Here is a 12,510-nt window from a genome sequence, read left to right as displayed (position 1 = left end):
GGGCTTGGCAATAGTCAGGCTCGATGCAGTGGTGCCTTATGACCGCTGCTCTAGCACGCACCGTTCATCTGGCGCTGCAGGAGCCGGTGAGAGGAACCAGCTAGGAAAGAGGAAGTCATTTGTCCAAGGTCACATGCCTCACACTCAGGCCTTCAGTAAGAAGTCTTTATATTAAAACAAACACAAGGGAGAAAACAGAAAATTATAAGCACAGATTCATACCCCCCAGGGCCCCATACCCAATTTCTTGAGATGAGGCCCTAGCTCAGCAGTTCTCAACCTGTGGGTCGCGACCCCTTTCACAGGGGTCACCTAAGACCATCGGAAAACACATATAATTACATATTGTTTTTGTGATTAATCACTATGCTTTAATTATGTTCAATTTGTAACAATGAAATTGGGGGTCACCACAACATGAGGAACTGTATTAAAGGGTCGCGGCATTAGGAAGGTTGAGAACCACTGCTCTAGCTGGTTGGCAAGTCAGCAGGCCTACCTCTTCCCTGAGGGCTGGGAAAGCTGGGCTGGGCCCCAAGGGGCCTGGGGCTGAGTCTCCCTCACTTTCTGCCTCAGCCCAAAGCTTCAGCTGGAGCAGGGCCGCCAGCCACATTGGCCCCCAACCCACAGACTTGACTGGGGCAGCCCTTCCCCCAAGTGGGGGCCTGCTTCCTAGGCCTGATTAGGAAACGGGGGACCCCCTCTTTTAACTAAGAGCAGCCCAAGCACATGGGGCTCCTCCTCCCTGTGAAGCCGGTGGCCCTGCATGCTGCTTGGCCCTTGCCCACACTTTCCAAACTGCTTGTCCTTGGCAGAAAAATCCAGAATGTTATGACAGTGCCAGAAGTCTCATAGATATCATTCTTTTATGAACTAAAAGTATATATTTGGCTGGAATACATGCTGGGGAGGAATAGAGAGGAATTTTCTCTCAAGCACTTCCTTTGTCATTCGATAAAGACTCTTGACCCAACAGTTTCAACTCTTCAAAAAATTCCTAAGAAAACTCCTTTGCCTCTCCCCCACCCACCCAGGTCATTTCCGTTTTCTGTTCAAACCCGTGGTGTGGGGTCCTCCCCTGTGCTTCCTCTGCACCAAGCTCTGAGCTAAGTGCTTAAATATGTGCCCTCAGTCATCCCTGTGGGGAGGCAGCCCTGTGGGGAGACGTTGCTTATCCTCCTTTTACAATGAGAATTCGGTGGCTCAGTGAGTTTAAGTCACTTGACCAGGATCACACAGCTTGTCAGTCAGAAGGCCGAGCTTCAAAGACAGGTCTGAGCAGGCCTGAAGCCTGGTCCACCTCTCAGGCATTCTTGCTCCAAAGACTCCCCAGAGAGGGTCCTGCTAAAGTCCCCAAGCAAACAGTGGACACGGGTAAAACCAAGCCCCTTCCCCTGAGACCTTCTCACTCCCTTCTCTCTACAGGAAACTGTGCCCACTACCAGAAGGGAGGCTGGTGGTATAACGCCTGCGCCCACTCCAATCTCAACGGGGTTTGGTACCGCGGGGGCCATTACCGGAGCCGCTACCAGGATGGGGTCTACTGGGCTGAGTTCCGAGGAGGCTCCTACTCACTCAAGAAAGTGGTGATGATGATCCGGCCCAATCCCAACACCTTCCACTAAGCCAGCTCCCTCCAACCTCGTGGCCTGGCCTTTGCCGGGAGCCTACCTGCCCCCATGCAGGCCCAGGACACAAAGCAACTCCTCGCCAGTTCACCGGAGCCGGGAGGACTGGGACCTGGAGGACTGGGACCTGGATTCTGTCCCAGTCACTGCAGTGGATCACGGACCTGAACAGTACAGTATTCTCTGTCCCTACACTCCTTCACACCAGACAGCCCTCGCGTTTCCCGACAGGACAGGACTGCAGACCAGTCTTTCTTTAAATAAACTAAGGTCTACAATAAAAGCACAACTGCAAAATACCTTCATGATATACACGTGTATGAGCCGATCTTGCCCACCTAAGTGTATGCCACATACATATGCATTTAGATATATGGCACATGTAATATATCTAGATACATACAGAGGTTTGCCTTACATACCTAAATACACAGTCAACCCTCGCGTGCTGACACTCTTACCAGCATCATTACTCCTGGAGAAAGCCTTTCCTTGAGTCGTGGTGCTTGTGTCTAAGAGCAGACCAGACTGTGCAGCTCCCATTCAAAGATCAGTCCTTGGTGTCCACGTGCTGAATCCTTCCAGGAATGTCTACAGCGCGATTCTCTCTCAGAGGGGTTTCCAACTTAAGAACCTCTTTGGGAACCTAATCAATTTCGAAATCTCCCTCCATCTCTGTTTCTATACGCCCCCCATTCTCAGGACTTTCGCCATCTGTCCATCCACCCCTCCACTTACTCATTTGTTCAACAGCATTCAGTAAGCCTCTTATGTGGGTCACTCCTTGGCCACTCCCTCTACTTCCAGGCACCTTTCTGCTCTGCTCTTCTCCTTGCCTTTCTGTCGCACCCTCCTCTCCTTCTAGGAAAGATTCCTCAGCCTCTGAGGAGGAGACAGTCGGGGCTCCAGGTTTCTGGCCAAGAAAGGGAAGGCCAGGCCCAAAGCTAACTACCAGCCACACAGATAATGTACTCACAGTTTTGTATTTCCCATTCACACTTTAGCCTACATGTCATCTTAACCTTCACAGAAATAATAGCCTACCATGCCCAGGAGATACTCAAGGAAAGAAAAGTCATCATCTGACCACTGGGACCCCAAATGGCTACAGACCAAAAGGCCCATGCTCTCAGGCCAACTAGAGTCCGCGTCTCATCCCCAAACTACACTTCCTGGAGAATGCAGGTGCCACAAAGATGAGAACTGGCCATTTCTTGTGAGTTACTGAATAACCAGGGGCCACCGGCCCCCTTGTTCATTGCATTACAGCGAGGTGGCTCTCCCAGTCCTGTTGGCCATAGAGGGTCACACTCAGTACTACGGAACTATTGCCAAGCGGGAGCAGGAGAGGAGTCAAGGTGAGACCCTCCCAGTGGGTGAGTGGGTCGGGGTGTGCAAGCTGTTGGAACATTGGTACTGTCCACGTCTGGGTGTGTGCCTATTACCTCAGCATTCTCGCAAAGTGTACCATGTAGCATGTTTGTGTATATAAAAGGGAGGGTTTTTTAAAAATATATTCCCAGATTATCCTTGTAATGGCACAAATCTGCAATAAAGCCATCAGTGCTATTTGGATGTATCTGCACTGTGTGTCACTGTTTGTGAATGCCTTCCTGGGACCTCCGATATAAGAGCCTCTTTAAGTAAAACCAGGAAGAGATGCAGCAGGAGGGACACACACCAGTCATTTAAATCCCACTCTCCCTGCCTCTGGTTTCCACTCATGCCCCAGGAGTCCCATGACAGCACCTTGGGCCAAGATGGTCCTCTGGTGCTCCACCCCCTTACACCTGTCCTGTCCCAGACATCCTGGAGACCCTCACAGGCGTGTCGTCACACCTAAACACCTTCCTCCAGGTCTAGTTCCATTTTGCCAAATGGCACCATCTACTCAATTGCTCGGGTCAAAAATAAGGACGCCTCTCTCCCCCTCATCAAGGTCAACCCATCCCTCCACTCCAGCCCTCTCCTCTGCCCTGGTGTAGGTGCCCTTCTCCTCTCCCCTCCACTGCAACCCTCAACTCCTCCCTTCATTCCAAACTGACTTCTACACTAACTGCCAGAACCACCTTCCTATAAATCAAGTCCATGCGCCGGGAAGCGACTCTAGAGCATGATGGGAAAACCCAAAAGGAAAAGGTTAAGGGACATAACCAAAGAAAGCCACACATTTTCTGCCCTCCAAATAACCAAGCATGACTAAGATTGAAAGGCAAATATGAAACCAGAGAAAAATACAGAATTAATACTCATGCTACACCAACAACTCTTCCAAATTAAGAAGATACAAACACTGTGACAGAAAACTTGGTGAAATACACGAACACATTAGAAGACTCACAAATGGCCAGTACACAAGAAAAGACTCCAGCCTCAGTAATAACTAGAGTGGTGCACTGAATCAAGCCAAAACCATCTCATGGTGCCTACTGGATTGGCAAAGGTGAAAAAAAGTCAACCTCCATGTAGACAAGGAAATGGAGACATATGTGCTCTATATACTCTGGATGGAAGTATAAAGTGACTCAATATTTTTAAAGACAATTTGGCAATGTATGTATCAAAATTTTAAATGCCCTTATACCTTTGAACCTAACAATCCTCTTCTTAATGAACATATGGGAGCTTTTTCTGGCCAAGTTGTAGCTGGGGACTGGTGTTTACTGACACCTCCTGTGCGCCTGGAATTGCACTTCTGTTTTCTTATGTGACCTCACAGCAGCCTGTGAAGGAGGTGTTCACACTTCACAGAAGAGAAAGTGAGGCTCACCGTCAAACTGCTGGTAAAAACACCCAGCAGCAGTTAATCCAGAAGGTTCTCAGCTCCTTTCTCCCAAACCCCTAGTCAGTTTTGGGGGTCACAGTGGAATTTGGAAGCTATTTTGACCTTGGCCCAGACCACGGCCACCCCTCCCCACATACCTGGAGTGGAGTGTGTGGGATGGAAAGGTCAATGGTAAAGGAAAACAGGGTCCAACCTTCAGTCACTGGTCTGAGCTCTGACAGCTGTGCCAGACAAGGCGGAGCCACCCTTTGCTAAACTAGTGAGTTGGCCCCTAAACTAGAGCAGGCTGTGACACCAGCTGTTTCTCCCAGCCCCAACCCAGCACCCAAATCTGAGTCTTGGTCAAATAATAGCATGGCTTTATGGAAGGAGGAAGGAATAAGCCCATCAGAGATGTGGAACCCACTCTCCTTAGAGCAAAATGGGGATGGGGGAGACAGCTTACCAAACCAAGGACATCAAAGGAGAGAGCAAGGAGATGGGAGGGAGCTGTGCTCAAGTGCACTGGCCCAGCGAGCTGCTCCCCACCAGCAAACATGCCAGCCAGTCAGCACCCCTGCATCAACACTCCTCCTCCTCACCCATCCTTCCAGTGACCTTTAGGGCCTCCAGAAATAGGAGTGCTCCTGGTACTCAGGTCTCCATGGTGAGAGCACCTCCAGACCCAGAAGGAAGTCAGAGAAACCCGGCCAAACCCCCATGTCCCAGTTTGGGCCAATACCTTGGTCACTGGAGGGCACCCACTTGCTGGGCATGTGTGGGGAACATGGGAGGAAGACAGGGGTGTTCTCCAAGCCAGCAACCCCCAACAGGACCCCTCTCCCAAACCGTGCCAATTTGAACAAGATTGAAAGAGAAACCTTCGAACTATGTAAACAATGTTTACGATGCTCATGACCCACAGAGGCTCTTTGGAAGCTCAGGGCCTCCCATGACTCCCCAAGGCCACCTCATCAGTTTTACAGTCTTGTAAACTCTCTTGGTTACCCTAAGAGAAAGCCAGACAATTGGATTAAACAAAAACGGGGACATTTTAAGTGTAACAAAATGATAAATGGGCACTCTTTCTGCCTTGGTTTTATCCAGACTCCTAAGGCTAGGTATAGCCCACATGCAAAACCCTCTCTGCAGGGCATGGCCCCAGACTGGTTCTACAGCATAAGCACACTGCCCACCTGCAGCCTGAGAGAGGAGTGGAAAACTTTGGGGGGGGGGAGTTGTCCCCGACTGCAGGGATGGGGGGTGCTCCCCTCACCCTAAATCAAGTGAGAAGGACTTCAAGGGACCACTGCAAGAGTTTGGCATGGGCAAGCATGGGCATGACCACCTGACTCATGCCTCGCATCCACAGGCCTGAGGCAGAGAGCAGTGAGAAGCTGGCCGCACTGGGAGCAAACAGCAAGCCCACGTTGGGGCAAGGACAGCAAGGTCCCAGATCCCCTAGGAACCAGAGGGCAGCCTGGCTGGGGCGTGGGGGTGGGGACCGTGCCGGAGGCCCAGGAGCCAATCGAGGAGTCCTAAGTGATCAGCTGGAGGAAAAGCATCACCCCTCTGGGCAGCTGCGTCAGTGGTGCCCGGAAGGGCAAATCGGAAGCAGCAGCAGCCAAAAGGGAGAAAAGGTAGCAAAGAGGGAAAAAGACAGAGTGGGCACAAGTCCTGGACACCACAAAAGATGGCCCCTTACCCCTCACTTCCCCCTCAGCCCCAAGGGCACACCTCGGCGAGGCAGGCAAGTGGGGGGAGCAGGCCTGGGGGCCAGTGAAGGCTCTCCTGAGCCGTCCCCCCCAGGCCTCCCAGCCTGGTCTGGCTCTAGGATCCAACCTTCTGATTATGACTGGACTGTCTGGAATGATGTGACTGTTAATTCGCATCCTCTGCACACACAGGAGGCAACAACGGGGCCTTTTCATGCCTAACAGCAGACAGATGAGTTTTCAGTGTCGCTGGGAGTAAAACTAGTCCGCAGAGTAGGCTGGGAAGGACATTGGGGAAATAGTAAAGTAGGTTTCTTCTTACACCTGACTGAGTCCAGCTCATTTAATAAGTTGGTTACGTAAGGCCACGAGGTATCCCCCGAGTCCATGAGCAGGGACACAGCTGGGTCTCACCAGGGCCAGGAACCAGGAACGGCCTGGAAGGCCTTCAAGGGGCAAAGCAGCAGCTTTCTCCTCTCCCTTTCCCTTTCCTCTTCCTGGCCTGCGGGTCTCTTTCTGTTTCTCAGTGTGCGTCCATCTGCTCTTCCCAGCCCGGAATTCCTGAGCTCACATGTCCTTGAGTGCCAGCAGACTTACAAGCACCCCTCCATCCCAACGCCTGAGGGTCCGCCTGGCCCCTGGGGGGTGTCCGCCTCGGCACAGAGTGGGCGAAGTGAACAGGGCTCTGGAGTTCAATGCTGGGGGAAGGGTGGGGCAGTTCCCAGGTTCCCAGAAAAGGAGGGGTCATGGGCTGGGTCTATACCTAAGATTATATCCCAGCTCTTGTTGGTCCCCATCCCCTCCAGGGACTGTATTTTGCTAGATGAATTCCGTCCTACTGCTGGTTAGAGTGTGTCCTACTCCCCAGCCCTCCACACTGACCCCAGCCCTACCCCAGAAAGCACATCCAACCTTTCAGGCCCGCCTAGGTCACTAAACATCCTGCCCCTACTGGATACGCTGAGCTTCTCAATAGTCTCTATGGATTAGTCTCAGGTCCCCACGGTGGGGGTCTTCCTGGCAGCATTCTGCTCTGGATAACACTCATGCCAGCTATCATCTATGGAGCACCGTGTATGTCTCTAAACTCTCACCACAACCCACTGAGGTGGGTTCTATAATTACCCTCCTTTTGACACAACATTGAGGCTCAGAGAGGTAAGTGACTTGCCCAGGAATATGCTGCCTGGGACATTCAGGATTTGAGACCCTCTGTCACCTATTATCACCCCCTTGTATGGCTAAGGATCTCGGCAGCATGGAGCCTCCTGCCCCAGGAGAGGGTGTGTGAGATCTCCAGCCAGCCTGTCTGTGCAAAAGCAGCTGGATGGACAGGAGGTCCCCAGATGTCAGAAAGCCAGCCCAGGGCTATTTTCCCAATTTATTTCAGAGCAGTGGGCAGCGCACAGAATAACAGAGGGCAGTGATGGAGAATATCTCACAGCTTCTTGGGGCTCCCACCCCTTTGCCAGGACTAAAGCTATTGGGCCCTGCCTCTCTCCCTCCCTCTTGTGGGACAAGAGAGCTGCTTGTCCTACAACCTACAGCCACAACCCCACCCTCTGGCACTCATAGGGTCCCACTGTGGCTGGTCTGGCTGTCACCTCATGCACCAGTTCTACCTGGTAGAAGTCCTGGTCCACATGCTCTAGTAACTGGGTCCCTGATGTGGTGGCTCATCTTCCATCTCCATGCCTTCAAACCTGGGGCTTGCTCACTTCTCCGAATCCAGAGTCAGGCCTGAGCCAGCCCCAGCCTAGTAGTTGCCACTTGTGGACACAATGCCTTAGTACCAACCATCGCGAAGACATCCAAATGTCCTGTCTCTCCTGACCTGGGGCATCCTGGGCCAGCTCAGCCTACACCTGTGACCCTGACAGAGATAACCCCTTCCGTCTGTGCAGCCTTCCCCAAGCACTTCCACACGCAGCACCTCCAGGTGGCGGCCCATCTGGCGGTCCCACCCCCGGCTCGTTGGTCCTGCTACATCTGGCTGCAAGGGCTGGTTGAGGGGTGCTCCCTTCGCCCCTGCTTCAGCACAGGAGCCCTCCTGAAGCTGAGGGACAGCTCACAATAGAAGAGAGCTCTTTGGGCAAGGCAGACAGGCCACGTTTGCCCTGACCCTTAGGGGAGCTGGGAGTGGCCCAGAGCCTGGAAGAGTAGCTAATGTAGAGGGGATGGAATTAGAATTCCCTTCTGGGGCTCTGTGATGATGGGCCGATGCCCTAGTGATCCAGAATTGGGGGGAAATACAGAAGAAGCAGGCAGCCTCCTTGGAGCCCAGAATGCTGACCAAGCCCCAGGCAAGTGTGCCCGGGGAGGGACTTCTATCAGCCTCCTCTCGGCGGAACCAACAGCCAGCAGCCTTTCCTCACTGTCAGGGCAGCGCAGGGCTGTGTCGGGACACGGAGAGGGATTAAGGACAGATATTCAGGACACAGAAGCAAGAGCAGGGGGCGGCTGAGCAGCTGGGCAGGAGGCCTGCAGGCCTGGCTGCCTAACCCTGGGCCCGGAGAGCCCAGGGAACATGTGTTTGGAGTAGAAAAGCAGCTTTTCTTCCAAGAGCACAATGAATTGGTGGGGAGAGAAATGTGTATGAAAACAAGATGCTATCTTCACCTATCATTGTATTTATTATTTATTTATTGTTGTTTGTTTTTAAGGGGGCGCCAATTTATTGTTCCACTTGTTATTTATTATTCCTTGATTGCTTTTTGTATGTGCCCTGACCGGGGATTGAACCTGCAACGTTGATGTATGGGGAGGATGCTCTAACCAACTGAGCTACCCAGCTGGTGTGGGTCAGGGGTTGAGTATCAACCTATAAACCAGGAGGTCAGGGTTTGATTCCAGGTCAGGGCACGTGCCCGAGTTGTGGGCTCCATCCCCAGTGGGGGTTGGAGGGGAGGGGGCGGCACGCAGGAGGCAGCCAATCGATGTTTCTCTCTCATCATTGATGTTTCTATCTCTCTCTGCCTCCCCCTTCCTTTTTGAAATGAATAAAAAATATATTTTTTTAGAAAATGGTTGGTAACATCTAGAATTGGAGAGTGGAGAACACAGGCTTGCCCACACTGTGCCACTGGACATGTCACTGCAGCCCTTGCCGAGGGCATCCCAGCAGCAGCCATCAGAACAACAGCCCGAGTTGCCTTTTTCCCAGCCATTCCACTCCTAGCATCCAATGCTTCAGAAATACTCTGACAGGCAAGTGAAGACACATGTGTGAGGATCGTCCCCACTACACTATCAGTCAAAGGGAGAAGGTAGAAACCACCTAGCCGTGTCAGCTGGGGCACAGCTAAACAAATGGGCTCGCACCCAGGCACTACCCAGTCACCCACGCGTCGGTGGGAGCCCGGAGCCATTGGCAAGAATGAGGTTCTGTATTTGCTGCCACTGAGCATGGAAGACACTGTAAGTGGAACAAAAAGATGCAACCAAACAATACGTATAAAAAGCCCGTCCCCATTTTGGTTAAAAAGCACAGTATTATTCTCACATCCCTGTGCACATATATGTATACAAGTAGATTAAGAGGTCTGGAAAAATTCACGCCCACCATTAACAACGGTTGCCTCTGAGAAGCAGGAGAACAAGAAGGGGTTTTCGCTTTTTACTTTATAGACTTCTTTTTAGTGTGAATGAGTTTTATAACAACCGTGTCACTTCTCTATTTTAATAAGTTCTAAGAGAATGAGTGGGTGCCTAATCCGCTCCCGAGCACAGCCTTTCCTGCGGCCTCATTCCCCAGAGGCAGGCCCTCCTGGGCCTCTGCAGGTCTGGACACTGCACTCCAAAGGCCAACACACACATGACTAGGGAACTGCAGCCTTTCAGGCCCCTCGCCGGCACCTTTCTCCTTAGAGAGGTGCAAGAACCCATCACCTCTCTAAGTGCAACCACACCCTCTGTCCTACAGGATTTCCGCCCCCACAATGAGCGCCTCAGAGGGACCGAGCACTTCCTGCTGCCCTGCAGGTCAATCTTTCGGTCTTTTACGTGTTGGTTTACAGCTGATGTTGTGCCAATGCAGATGGGGCAACAGAGTAGTAAATGTGGGTGGTGATAAAGGTTGTGCAATGTACTAGTTATCCAATGCTATGTGACAGATTACCCCCAAACTGAGCAGCTTACAGTAATAAACATTGATTATCTTGTAGTTTCTATGGGTCAGGAATTTGCATGTATCTTAGCTAGATGTCCTTGGCCCAAGGTGTCTCAAGTGATGAGGTGAATCTATTGGCCGGGAATGCCGGCTCATCCAGTCTCCACTTAGGTAGAGTCTGCTTCTAGGCTCGCTCACCAGGTGGTTGGTAGGTCTCAATACCTGGCCACATGGGCCTCTTCACAGGACTGCCAAGGGTTTGGCAGCTGGACTACCCCCGGTTGTGTGATTCAAGAAAGAGTAAGAGAGAGCAGGCATCTAACACAGAGGCACAGTCTTTTTATAACCCAGTCTCAGAAGTGACGTCCCAATACTTCTGCCATTCTGTTTGTTGGAAGCATGTCAATATGTTCTGCCCATGCACAAGGGAAAGGGCGTACACAAGGACCAGGGGCAGGGACCATAGGGTCCATCTTACAAGCCACCTACCACACAAAACCTTTCAGATTTCCAGGGCTGTCTTAACTCTCCCTATCTGAAAACAGTGCAAGGAGACGTCCCAATGGCCCCAGGTTAGTCCTGAGGATGGAGAAACTCACTAGTCCTTCCTCTACCTAACCTTTTTCTTCATTAGGGCTGGCTGATGACCCTGGGAGGGCCCTTGGACTCCCACCTCAACCCCTGTTCTACTCAGGAGAGTCCCTGGAGATATTCCCCTTCTCCTGGTTTCCCAGAGGGAACATCCGGCCAGGCCTAAGGTTAGTGGTTGGGCACTGGGGTCAGACCTGGGTTTGAACATGGGTCTGGTTTAGCTTCTACAGCTGTGAAATAAGTTAAAAAATACTAGTGCCTCCCTCAGAGGAAGGAGGGTTGGGAGGATTAAATGAGATAATGAGACTAAAATGCTCAGCTTTCACATGATGAAAAAATAAACATGAGTTATTGCATTATTATTATTACTATGAACTTCTAATTAGAAACCCAGAGACTGAAGGTCAAAGAGAGCAGTCACTCTGATGAGTATACAGATTCCTTCTAGGAAAACACACTTCCTCTTGCACGAAATGGGCTTATGCTCTCACCTCCTTTAGGGGGATCAGACCAAACTCCCTGACCCAGAGAGAAGCGGACTGCAAGCCCGCTCTGTGCCCCAGGAGGGACAAATGTGACACGGTGCTCAGCTCCGGGCAGCAAAGCATGCAGGAAACATCCCTCCCCACTGTGTTTCCCTCCCACACTGTTCTCTCCATGGAGACGGAGGGATGGAGATGGTAAACAAAGGATGAATACGGTAAGGCTGGGTGGGACCCCAGCCACAGCATGAAGTCTTGAGTTAAACTTGGTATCCGCCTGGCATATGACATTGGGTAAGTCATAAGTCAAATCATGGTGTGTTTTTTTCATTCATAAAATGGGGATGTTAATAACATTCACTGACTTTTTGTAAAAATTGAGCAAGGCTATGAAGTCCCAGGCTCAGAAGCAAGACTGAGAAATGTAAATTTTAAGGGAACACATCCTGAGATTGCAAAAGTAAAGGCAAAGTTCTCTCCTGGAGGGAGACATGTAGTAAGCTGCAGCTGACCACTCTACAGAACCATGGAAAGGTTTCCTTCACGTGGGGCACGGGTGTCTGTGATGGTTCTGCTGATTGAGAGGCACGTTTGAGATGAGTCAGAGGCCGTGCTTCCCTGCTTGCTGGGCCCCAGAGAGGGAGGACGCCTCGTTTCGGAGAAGGGGAGACTTGATCACAGGTTCTCCTGGGGTGGGGGACGAGGGCAACAAGCCGGCCCCTGCAGCATATGGCCATCGGGCAGGAGGAGAAAAGGCATGGCCCATGGACTCCAGAGCAGGCATTCCGGAATGCGGGCTTCAGCTTGTCTTTGTGGCACCGACAACCCTTTCTCCACCCCTGAGCTGTGCTCCCCCAGCAAAGGAAGGAGGAGCCTGGCTCCACATGGTTCGGCAGGAGGGACTGGTCAGGGTTGGGGCCCGGCAGCAGCCAGAATGGATGCGTGGAACAAATGAGCATTCCCTGCGGATCCTTGGAAACACGTGGAGTGGGGAGCTGGGGCGGGGCGGGGAGGCTGGATTTACTGCATGAAGAATGGAATTTTTTCAGTTGGGCATTAAAGGAAAGGATTATCCTTAAAGCTGGCAAACTTGGGGACAGCTGGATAATACTGTGGTAACCCTGACTTGGGAGCTATTGAGCTTGGTCCTGGGGCACTGGTGGCCCCCACCAAAGGGGCATCTGGGAAGCTGACATGCTGGCAGCATCTGCCAGATCAAGAG

General features: G+C 51.7%; 2 protein-coding genes across 17 annotated transcripts in view; one reads left to right on the top strand and one right to left on the bottom strand.

The window, feature by feature from the left end:
* ANGPTL2 (angiopoietin like 2) overlaps window positions 1-3,207 on the top strand; it is a 35,695-nt gene extending 32,488 nt beyond the window's left edge. The window contains exon 5 of the mRNA XM_059658061.1: window positions 1,426-3,207. Within this exon, the coding sequence (XP_059514044.1) occupies window positions 1,426-1,625 (200 nt within the window). The 3' untranslated portion in view covers window positions 1,626-3,207. The remainder of the gene's footprint in view (window positions 1-1,425) is intronic.
* The window catches only part of RALGPS1 (Ral GEF with PH domain and SH3 binding motif 1), a 257,027-nt gene that overhangs the window by 97,456 nt on the left and 147,061 nt on the right, over window positions 1-12,510 (bottom strand). The window lies entirely within an intron of this gene.

Source organism: Myotis daubentonii, chromosome 11 (genome assembly GCF_963259705.1).
Source record: "Myotis daubentonii chromosome 11, mMyoDau2.1, whole genome shotgun sequence".
In the NCBI taxonomy this organism is placed as follows: domain Eukaryota; kingdom Metazoa; phylum Chordata; class Mammalia; order Chiroptera; family Vespertilionidae; genus Myotis; species Myotis daubentonii.
The sequence above is the reverse complement of the archived record's forward strand: the minus strand, read 5'-3'. Positions and strand labels throughout refer to the sequence as shown.